At 37.7% G+C, this 12,098-nt stretch overlaps 1 protein-coding gene across 6 annotated transcripts in view; it reads left to right on the top strand.

Moving 5' to 3' along the window:
* LOC133846203 (uncharacterized) overlaps positions 1-11,161 on the top strand; it is a 28,847-nt gene extending 17,686 nt beyond the window's left edge. For 4 of the 6 annotated variants that reach the window (XM_062281012.1, XM_062281014.1, XM_062281015.1 and 1 more), the window contains 11 exons: positions 1,342-1,654; positions 1,717-1,848; positions 3,005-3,438; positions 3,506-4,097; positions 4,167-4,344; positions 4,409-4,602; positions 7,672-9,232; positions 9,308-9,550; positions 9,620-9,730; positions 10,404-10,736; positions 10,810-11,161. In XM_062281012.1, coding sequence (XP_062136996.1) covers positions 1,342-1,654; positions 1,717-1,848; positions 3,005-3,438; positions 3,506-4,097; positions 4,167-4,344; positions 4,409-4,602; positions 7,672-9,232; positions 9,308-9,550; positions 9,620-9,730; positions 10,404-10,736; positions 10,810-10,830 — 4,112 coding nt within the window. In that variant the 3' untranslated portion in view covers positions 10,831-11,161. Of the gene's footprint in view, positions 1-99; positions 1,209-1,341; positions 1,655-1,716; positions 1,849-3,004; positions 3,439-3,505; positions 4,098-4,166; positions 4,345-4,408; positions 4,603-7,671; positions 9,233-9,307; positions 9,551-9,619; positions 9,731-10,403; positions 10,749-10,809 lie in introns of all 6 variants that reach the window. The other 2 variants (XM_062281016.1, XM_062281013.1) reach the window with 2 other exon arrangements.
* Positions 11,162-12,098: the final 937 nt, after the last annotated feature.

Below are 12,098 nucleotides of genomic sequence, written 5' to 3' on the forward strand. Positions count from 1 at the left end.
AAGACAGATAAACACACACATACAAGTACAAACCTATATGCTTTAGTTATTAGCTCAATAATTTTTTTATTTGTTATCCGAACATTCTGAAAATTTCAGGATATATTATAGACAATTGCAACGAACCGAATCACCGTTTTGTATTAATTGTTAATACCAGAAGAGAACGTGATTTATACACAATTAACGAAACGAAAGAGAGAGAGAGAAAGATAGAGTGAACTAATAGGTCGTAAGCACCTGTCAGATAATGACATTTAATAAATGATTGGGGGCGTACTACAAAAAGTTGTTGACAATAGTATCGAGTACTAACTAACCAATTTGCAAAATGAAGACGTATAAAAATGATGCAGATAGTGATGATGATAGCGATGATTCAGCTGATGATGTCGTTGTACGAGGCCATAATGAGAAGCTGTTGCGATCAACAAGCCGCATTTTGGTTGCCGATTCCAAGTTTAAGCACAATCGAATCGAAAAAAGTGCCTCAAAGAGTAAAGTTGTTACCGATCCTAAATTTAAGCACAACCGGATCGAAAAAAGTGCTTCAAAAAGTAAAGTTGTTACCGATCCCAAGTACAAACACAATCGAATTGAGAAGAGCTCCTCGAAAAGTAAAGTATGCGAGTCAAAGTCAGTAGGGCTTAAAGTGATCCCCCAAACAAGTCGCAATGCGAAGAAGAACGTTGGGAATGTGGGGTCAGATGGGGATTCCTCTGATGACTGTAGTCCCATAATTCAACTGAAGAGAACCAAGTCGAAAGATAAGTCATCGTTCAATGAAACTGAACCCAAACACACGATCAATCTACAGACGATCGTCAAGTTTATCAAAAGCAATAAGAAGCTACTTAGAACGGACGATTTTGCCTTCATTCGGCGTAAGACAATATCGGAACCTAGTACCGTCAGTTTGCCAATCATACAAGCACTGGCAGATTTACCCAAAGACTCGGATTCTGTGAAAGCCGATAAGAAGGTGAAGCTCGTTAAGAAAGGTAGTCACGATGGCGATTCAGTTGATTCGGAAGTTGTTAGTCCATCGAAAGTGCCCCATCCACGTTTCGACAGTCCCAAAATGCCAAAGTCAAGCAAAATATCATTCCCATCAAGAGTTGCAGCCAAGATAAAGAAGAAACACAAAATCTCGTTGGCAGATACTGGCTCAGTTGACCAGACTGAGACCTATATACAGCATTGTGGTGGTGAGCAGGTGGAAATTACCTTATATACTCCGCAAAAAATTTCTTTGTTGTTCTGTCTTTAAGTCCTTGACACAATCCAACTAAATGTATCTGCCATCGATTTATTTATGCCAATGCCATTTTTTATTTGTAGATCGTGTGCATTCATCGTCGATTGTTCGCCAACCATCGGACCGCAGGCCGGACGTGAACATATCATTGCGATCGAACGGCAATGCATCCTGTAACACATCTCTGCTCAATAGCAGCGACCTGCACAATTCATTTCCCGCCGTAAACAATGCCAATGCGGATACTCCTAGCGCCAGCGGTGGCTTCTCCGATCTTACAACAAGTGCGGGATCAGGAACTTTAGCTAATTGCCTAGCAGGTGGAATTGGTTTGCCGGCGACTGGGGATTTGACTACACAGGATTCAGTGGAAAGCAAGGATGTCCGCAGGGAAAGGTAAGTTGCTTCATATACAAACAATTGATGTGTTTGAAAACTTATTTGTATCTTTTTTTCAGCTTTCATCCTCAGCTCAAAAGCGCACCTGTTTCTGTTAATCGCTCGGAATCGTACAAGGAGCGCTTGTCGAACAAGCGAAATCGCAATAGTCGTCGTAAAACCTCAGATCCAAGTTTATCATCGCGCAACATGTAAGTGAATATAAACATAGATTAAAAATTGCCAACAAGAAAATTATGTAGATTTTATAGATTGAAGGAAGGTAGGAAGACTAAGTATATTTAATTTATATATGAGCTTAGTTTTATTCTAATTAATCAGGAAGCAAATTGATGCTTGCTTTTGCTTTATTTAAACTTTCTATAAAATGTTTCCAAGATCATACCGATAGGGAAAAGCATAATTGAAAAAAGAAGATAAACAACCACCATTAAATTGTCTTCATCTTCCCTAAGTTATCGGAATATTTTTGTAATACAAACTGCAAATGGGTATGCCAAGCTTTAAGTTCATTGCTTTTGAGCATTTGGCTTGGAAATTAACTGCACTATGAGCAATGAAACACCAGGCAGGCAATGACATCAATTACATTAGCTTACCTCTTAGGGTCGTACTATGGTGTAGTGGGTCATGGACTTGAGACTGACGGCATAATGTAGGACAACGTATAACTATAACATCAGTAGTATGACGAGTATTTCCGTCGCATTGCGAGACTCTATTTGACTTACTCAATTGAACATTGTTGCGGGTGGCGGAGGAGTGGGCAGCTCTTGATATCTTGATATTAACTTACCGGCAGCAGCAGTCCCTTGGCTTTAAATCAACAATATATGTGTTAGACATATTGACTGGCTGCACCTCTCTCGTATATATACTTTAAGTGGCAGTATTCGCTCTAAACTCGGCCAGAACGGTGCTGCAACTGTGCGCAGACTTCCCACTGAGCCCACGAATATTGCAAAAAAAAAGTAAAATAGGAGAAAACAAAGAAAACTTTTCCATCGTGCATAACAATAATGAAAAGCAAGGCTCGTTATACTCGAAGCAAGAGCTGTAAAGAGATTCTAGGTCGTCATTACGATAGGTGAGTTGAGTAGTTTTTGAAATGAGATTAAACGATTTCTGGTCACGAAAAGAACCCAATTCGTGAAGAGCAAAGGCTAAAAAACTAAATAGAAACTTTCCAAAACTGGGACTTATTGTTTGCCAGACGAACGTGAATGAAAACTGCTGCAAAACTATTAATTGCCAGCTGTGTATTGATTTCCAGGCAGTACATATTATTATAATTATTGTTAAACAGTTTGTACCAACTCAACTTACAATATTTTGTTTTGCTCTTAGCGATGATCAACCGGATGTGGGCCTCACGAACTCCAATTTTACGGGAAGCTCCAACTCAAGTCTCTCTTCGAACGATGGATCTGATAGTGCCAGCATATCGATGGAACAGGTTGCTGGAGGTATTTCAGGACCAACAATTGGTGCTCAAGCCACATCCAGTTCCGCACATCTCCACCAGCACCCTCATCTGATAATACAACAGAACGCGAATCTACACAGTCAACAAGACTCGTTCCAAGGCAGCGTAGGAAGCAGCAGTAGTGCCAGCAATGCCAGTTTCTGGAATGCTGGTCAGCCTCAGCTTCAACGACAATGGAATTTTGATAGCGACGATGATGATGATTTAAATGAGGCCGACTGGAGTTCTGTAGTCAAAGTTGAGATGCTCGCAACTCTAACCGATGCTGAGAAGAAGCGTCAGGAAATTATCAATGGTAAGTTTAATTGAATATATAAATTTGTATGTAATGCTAACCTGAATGTATTTTTCAAAATTCACAGAGATCTATCAAACGGAACGCAATCATGTTCGTACTCTCAGATTGCTGGATCGTTTGTTCTTCTTACCACTTTACGACAGTGGTCTGCTCTCTCAAGAACATTTGCTGCTATTGTTTCCACCCGCATTGCTATCGTTGCGTGAACTGCACGGTGCCTTCGAGCAAAAGATCAAGCAACGTCGGGTCGAACACAATCATGTGGTGCAGCATATGGGTGATCTATTGTCGGAAATGTTCGATGGACAATCTGGTGAGATTCTGTGCGAGCATGCGGCTCAGTTTTGTGCTCGTCAACAAATTGCGCTTGAGGGTCTCAAAGAAAAACGTCACAAGGATGAGCAATTGCAGAAATTGCTTAGGAAATCAGAGTCGCACAAGGCTTGTCGTCGCTTAGAGCTTAAGGATTTGCTACCTACGGTATTACAGCGACTAACCAAATATCCTCTGTTGTTTGAGAATCTGTACAAGGTAACACTTCGAGTGCTGCCTGAGAACACAACTGAAGCAGAGGCTATACAACGCGCTCTTGAGTCCTCTAAGAAAATTCTCGTCGAGGTTAATAAAGCGGTAAAGACAGCCGAGGACGCACACAAGTAAGATAATTATGAAAATGAAATGATATTCAAAATTCTAAACAAAAAATTGTTTTCGTTTACGTACAGACTGCAGAACATACAGCGAAAATTGGATAAGTCATCGTACGATAAGGAAGAATTCAAGAAACTTGATCTAACACAACATCGTCTTGTGCATGACGGAAATTTGACAATGAAAAAGAATCCTAGTATTCTGCTTCATGGGTTGCTATTTGAAAATATGATTGTTTTGCTTACAAAGCAGGTGAGAAAACAAACACAAATTTTTGCTTAAGTTTTATAAATTTATAAATTTTCATCTAATACAGGACGATAAGTATTTGCTAAAGAATCTTCATACGCCGATGACAGTCAGCAATAAGCCTGTGAGTCCCATCATGAGCATCGATTCGGAAACTTTAGTACGTCAGGAAGCTGCAGACAAGAACTCATTCTTTCTAATCAAGACAAAGACCTCACAAATGCTTGAACTGCGTGCGCCCAGCAGTTCCGAGTGTAAAACGTAAGTTTTCTTTTTAAAATCAAATCAAATATTGGGCTATAGCTTGGCCAGGGCAAAGTTCCGAAATTGCTCTTTTTCGTTTAATGTAGTATATATTATATTTGCAAATTATTATTGTAGCTGATTCCAGACGTATATTTACATATGTGAATATTTTCGAAATATATGTATTCTCAAGCGACTGCACTTTGTCAGATGAACGCGCCTGAATATTCTTACAGACATACATATATACCTTAAGGGGTTTCATTTTATTATGTGTAGTATTTATATTTAGCGGTTGAAGCCCATTTAATTATTATTTACAGAGAAGTAGTACAGATATATTAGTTGAGTCATTTGCCAAAAGTTCTTTACAACAATTGTTTTATTTAATGCGGATATTAAACTAAAATTAGAAATTTGAATTAAAAATGTTGATGAAAATTGTGTTAGTAAATAGTTAGTAATCAAACGGAACAAGTCTTGATGGCAGCCAGACGCATTTGTGTATTGTTATTATTATTAAATGTGATCTAGTCAACGCCATTGTTCTCAATACCACAGTTCGTTGTCTAGAAATGAAATATGGCCAATCAATTTGACATATCAAGGATCTTAAATAAGCAGTAAACTTTTCAAGGCACCCTCGCTTGCCTTAACTTACACGGCAGATGTCATCCCATGAATGCATCTCGTTTTGGCATTACGGTGAAAATTACGCATTTACTTCAACCACTTAAGGCAAAACAGCTTGAAGCGGGCATATTAACTTGTTCGGTTTGCTAACAAATTTATTGAAAGCTAATTTAAAAATGCCGAAATAGGAGAAAACAACAACATGATAAATTCGATTGTCGTCAGATAAAATGTTATGCGTACTGGCGGAAAAAATAAATCAAATTAGTATAAACGTTTATTTGAAATATTCAATGTCAATAACATTTTATTATACCCTGCATCCTGTATTAAACCGGGGAAATAGGAGAATGCTAATGTTGTATTATACGAGAAAAAATGTATTGTTTTGATACCTTTTCCTTTTATAATAACCCCAATAGATAAATAACAAATTCACTCAAAAAGGGAGTGCAATAGAGTTTTAGCTGCTTTAATCGAAAATTGTGTGTGTAAGAGTATAAAGACTTCGTTACTTCCTAGACAGTTGGCCATTAATTTTTCGCTTTGTTATTGTTTTTTATTTGACTCTCTTGCGCTCGCTCTTTCTCTCTCTGTTTATAACTCTCTCTCAAATATGACCTCAGTGAAAATCGCAAAGTCTTACGGTGTCAAGCACATGCATATGAGTACATATGCATATGTATGTATGTATTAATACACACATATATGCATGTGTGTTTATGTAGATGTGCGTATGATACAAGCTAACCGCAGACCGCCTGTCGGATGTCGGAGGAAGCGAGAGCTTTTCCAAACGTGTCGCGCATCGGCTATAATGAGCTATGGGGTGATATTGTGTTGGATTCTGCTAACTTTTGTTCGCGTTGTTTGCGCCTCTCAGTTTGCGTAGAGTGTTCAACGCGTGTGCGTGTTTTTCCCACTCAAAACGTGTTGTGTTCAGCGGAAACATTTCGTTTTATAGTTTGGCTTTTCAATAATATACTCATACATATTTATTTATTTTTTTTTTTTTAAGAAATAGTTCTTTTACGTCGTGTATTACTTGAGTACATCATATATAAATATGTATATGCATATAATTGAAATAAAATTGAGTGTTGCCCATATCCATTTCCTTGTTTCGTCAATTCGATAGGTTTTTTTTACATTTTATTTTTACATCAACAATGCTTTTGTTGCTATTTTTATTATTTTGTATACCCTTGAAGTGGGCATAATAGTTTTATTACCTTTAACAAATAATACTCGTCACCCTTTCGAATGGTATAAGGGAAAAATACGTTATATCGTATATAGCATTCCGGCGAAGGTTTCTCCAAATACATAAAGTGTCAAGTCGATAATATCAGTTCGTTCTATAGGCAGGTGGAGTCTCGCAGTCGACCGAACCCCCAGTAGTTTCCCCAACTTGTTTGTTTTATATTTTGAAGCTCTTTTTAAATAGAACAACCTCATGACATTCTGTCAGTGTAGATATGTATATACGCTTACACAAACGTCTGGATATACGCCTTATTATCAGAATGTATACAATACTCTTACAATACATAAATTAAGTCATGTGTAGGAACAACCCTTTGTAATGGGCTCTATAAAAGTTGCACAATGAGGTACTCAAGTTACATTCACAAACTGATTGGTATCAAAAGCATCTTAGCGAATCGACAACTTGGAATGTATATGACAATGAAAATATATCTAAACCATTGTGATGCATTGTGTGTTATTCCAGTCGTAATTTCGTTGTGATTAGAGATGAGTTTTCTGTCGCCGGACGACATGTTCAACGGTTTACGCCGTAAAAGTCTGTGTAATGGCGGACTATCGTTACTATCGAGCAAAACGAGCCCGAGCTCCTTACAAGATCTAAGCAAAACAAAAAATAATCGTCGTCGTGGCAGTTTTAATGAGATCTTTTGTTCTAAAACCACCGAACAAAGTGTCACTCCAAAGCCCACAAATCGACGTGCTTCATTGGTATCCAGGTGAAATCAAGTTTTATTATACAATTGTTCCATTATTCTTTAGTGAATATCGCGGTTCAGTTCGTGAACCTGAATTTTTTAAGATATTTAACTTAAATTTTAAATACATTAAACGGGAAAATTACGAAATTGTTTTACATATGCACTATATATGGGCATTCAAACATTACATCATCTCCGTCTTTTTGTCTTGTTTTGTGTTTTCGTGAATTACTCATTATTTCCCTTGCAAATTTAAAATGTGTAACATTGTTTTGAACTCATTAGCATCTATATAATGTTATCATACAATACCACTAATTATGGCATATATTTTTTGAACGAATTTTAATATTTTCTAGGGTTAAGATTCTAAAGCAAATAGGTTAAGAATATATTACATTTTTTTTTTTGCTTAAATGCTTTACACTTATATAGTCATAATTGTTTACTAATAACTCAAATTATTCTTAATAATTTTCAGATGGTTTAAGCATATTTCTGAAGCTACAGCGCAACAGTACAAGCCTCGACCCAAGAACACCAACAGTCAGGATGCATCTGTCGATGATTCGATTATTGCCACATTGCCGCAATCACAGCACAAGGAGTCCGTGGATCCTGCACCCGATCGTTCTCATCCGGTCAGTGCCACAGCAACGGTCACAACAACTCCATTGGCTCCAATACTACCGATAGCTGTGGTAACGCCACCGATCTCGGCAAGCAGTGAGAATGGCTCGAGTAATCTGCGTCGCGATAGCACACAGAGTGATAACTCTGGCTATTACAATATAACAGCTAAGCGACGTCTTAGCCAAAACGATACTGGACCATCGGTTAGTCGAACGATGTCGACCCGCAGCTGCGGTGAACCCAACAACAATTATCCAAATGCTGGCCAGGACTTGGCTCCTGTTGTGTTGCGCCACACCCAATCGGCAAGGGAGGCTGGCAGCGGCGGCAATGACACGAACGCTAATGCGAATGAGGATCGTGCAACGACCTACGGTCTGGTTGGTGGCCAGTCGAAGCGTGACAGTGCAAGCATTGTTTGTTCGAATAATTCAAATAATACACGAACATTGCTAATGCAGTCACCGTTAGTTGATCCCACTGCAATTCAGATCAGCATTAGTCCAGCTCACACAGCTGAACCCGTGCTGACGCCGGGCGAGAAACTGCGTCGCTTGGACGCTTCCATTCGGGACGGATTGATAGAGAAACAGCGAATTATATGTGATATCTTCCGCTTGCCAGTTGAGCATTTCAATGAGATTGTCGATATTGCTATGTTGCCAGAAGCACCCAAAGACTGCGCTGATGTCGCTTTAGCTGCTTACGATCAAGTGCGGATACTGACCAAAATTTTGAATGATTACATGCATGTCTCGCCGGAACGTGAGATCTCAGCCGTGTCCACAGCGGTATGTGATCATTGCCATGAAAAGGACAAGTCCCGCAGGACTGCAAATAGATCTCCACCCCCGCTGCCACCGCCGAACAAACAACAAGCACAGGGTCAACACCGAACACCGCAGCTAAAACGGATTCCCAAGCAAAAAGCCGCTGACATCGAGGAAATCGAGGTGGCAATACATGAAGATGATGACGGATATTGTGAAATTGATGAGTTGCGCTTGCCTGCAATTCCAACAAAATCACCAGATGTCTCCACTCCACTTGCACCATTCAAGTTCGCAGTTGTTCCACCCGCTGAGAATAGCAGCAGCAATCCGGAGACGACGACAAAGCGACAGAGCACAATTAGTGTTGATAGCATTCCTGAAGAATCCGCTGATGACCTACAAAAGGGCTTGGCTAGCGAGACAAAGTTACCAGAGGTAGATCCCGTACTTGAGGCTCCCACAAATGTGGAAGAAAAGGAAGTTGAAGCCGTAGCTGTTGACCCAAAAACATCAACGAAGACAACAGAGAAGATCGTTGACTCTGCAACTGCTGTTTCTGTTGATGGAGGAGATCAAGCTGCAGATACTGCAGACAAAAGCGATCACATTGAGATCAACGATGTGTATGATACTTTGGTAAGTGATTTTATATACATACATATATCTCTCAATATTTGCGAATAACATTGTTATTTATTTTATGCTCAACAGGCGGCACTTAACAAAGCCCACACCACATTGTCCATGATCGACAACTCCACGCAGACAGCTGTGCCTTTGCCATCCACATCTGGTGTGGAAAAGGCAGTTGTTACAGCTTCCACTGCTTCGAGCAGTGGGACTCAGTGTGGACTCAACCGAATCCAGCATGCCAGCTCTTTGGAACCAAGCGTACCTTGTCATGCTCTTAGCGGCATTGTAAATGTTCTAAATGAACAAATTTCGCTGCTTTTGGTGAGTGTTAAATTCATATAACTTTACCCTGAGCTGAATCATTAATATAATTGGCATTTTTGTCTGCAGCCCAAAATCAATGAACGCGATGTGGAGCGAGAGCGATTGCGTAAAGAGAATCAACATCTACGTGAGCTTTTGAGTGCAATGCATGAACGTCAGCGAGTTGATGCACTTAAGGTAATTTAATCCTGCCCCATTTACTAATTAACGTAAACAACACAGTACAACTTTTAAATATACTTTTGTATATCCACATAAGCTATTATTGGTGAACGTAAACAGACAAGTATAATTGGTTGTAAACAAATTATAAAATGTTCACAAATAATAACTACAATGCACGCTCGATAAATGTAATTTGTCGATAATATAATAGTGGCAATATATAGTATACAATAAGTATTTTTATTTCTGCAAGAATTGGTTGGGGAAATCAATATTGCAATTAAAATCACTTAAAAATTGGTTGGGGAAATCAATATTGAAATTAAAATCACTTAAAAATGTGTTTATGGAGGCTTGAATGATTTTTGTTTAAACGAAACCACTTTCGTGGGAGAATTTCATTTTAATTCCGTATAATTTCAATAAATCTAAAAAACGGAACATTTGGTGCTAGCGAGCACCTGCCGTAATTAAATGCTCAATAATTTCGGACTAAGTTTATCAACATTGCGCTTCCGGTTGGGTCGATTGGAATTTCGCACGCTATTCTGCGAAACAGCTTTCATCAGAACATTTTCAATTGTTTCCTGTCATTTTTTTGGAATGAGTAAAATAATTTCTATTTAAGTAAATTTAAAAGTCTATGCCTATGGTATATAATTTGATTTGTTTTTTTTTTACGTAGGAAACTCCAACCGATATCCTGACTATTCTGCAAGCGGCTGATGCAGAATTCGAAGATGATATTGATGCCATTTCCAACACATCCCTAACACCGACACCCACGCCTTTACCTACAACAGCTTCTGTCAGCGACAGCACTCTGGAGTTACAGGATCTTCCAGCAGAAATGGCTACCGAATTTTTGGAATCGATGTTGAGCAAAGAAAATGTTGACGATGAATTGCAATTGCTGGCTGGCTCCTATAAGCTACCTGAAACACTAATAGTGGCCGTAAAGAAGTACAAGCTGGACCAGGAAAAGGAGCAGAAGCAGGATCATGAACAAATCAACAACGTAAAAAACTAAGTAAGTAATCTAATACTTAAATCAATGTAGCTTTTATTCATTATCATTTAACTTTTTTTAGCGACAGAAGCCATTTCAATAATATCCATTTTGGAGTAGATGATTCTATGGCTTATTATTACTGTGGTGTCCAGAGCTCCTTCCTCATGCAAACATCATGTCTGGGATTCTGAAGTTCTATGTTCTTCGAGGAGACACAACTCTAGTGTCTTTGTTTCGCTGCGCCATTGTCCAATTGAATTGGCAGTGTTTATGTTAATATATATAGCCTTTTTTAAATTAAACTTACTTATTAAAGCTGCATTTGCTGCTTTATCAAGTGGTAAGCGGATGGTGAAAATAAGTTTTGAATTAATATAAATACATAAATATATTCCATATAGCGACATTAAATAAATCGATAAAGTTGATAATTTCCTGATAAAACTAAAACTAATACTAAAACTAAAAATGCAAACAAAACAGAAACAATTATTTTTATATAAAATCATATCTACTATTTAATTGATGTAGAACACACAACACTAATGGTTAAATATACAATGTTTGATACATTTATACACCACTGTATTATGTGAAACTAACTAAAGAACAACAAAGCATTATCTATCTTATCCTTTAAGGCTTTATAATAGTTGAAGCTTAGTAAATCTATGAAATGTATTTTAGTATTCACAGTTTTGCGTAATGAAAAAATTTAGTAATAATTTGGCAAGCTTTCCAATTGGCTTTTTTAGCCCTACGATGGCTTCACACGAAACAGCAAAGTTGTACTTATACATACAGAAATACATTTGCATCTGCATTTGGCAGCAAATCGTGTGTGGACCATTTGTCTTAAGTGAAATTATGAAAATTACTCTCTGGCCTTTAGAATCAGACTTGTTGTACACTTTTGAGCAAAGCTTTGAAAATTACAAACAACATCAAATCTAACAATATATAAATTTACATGTAACTATTTTCGTATACATAAATATATAAATTTGTATTTGTATTTGTTTTATATAAAACAAAATATTAAAGTATTTACAGTGAGTACTGGAATTATAAAAACTACTATTTGTTTTTTTTTTGTTTAATATTGGATTGGAAATCAAATGGTTTAGGGCGAAAAAGATTTTCTTTTCTTTCCTTCTATGATATTTAACCAATTTTACTTCAGCTCATCTAATACTCATCAATACTCTGTAATTTTGATTCTACAGCTATTTTTATTGGAACCTTAGTTACTAAAGTAAATCTTCTGCAATCCGTGTTAGTAAAATAAGTTGACATATAAAAAGAAAACAAATTTTACGCCTTTGGTTTTTAAAAATATGTGTCATAATTTATTGAATTTTTTTGTAG

The sequence above is a fragment of the Drosophila sulfurigaster genome, chromosome 3 (genome assembly GCF_023558435.1).
Source record: "Drosophila sulfurigaster albostrigata strain 15112-1811.04 chromosome 3, ASM2355843v2, whole genome shotgun sequence".
NCBI lineage: Eukaryota > Metazoa > Arthropoda > Insecta > Diptera > Drosophilidae > Drosophila > Drosophila sulfurigaster.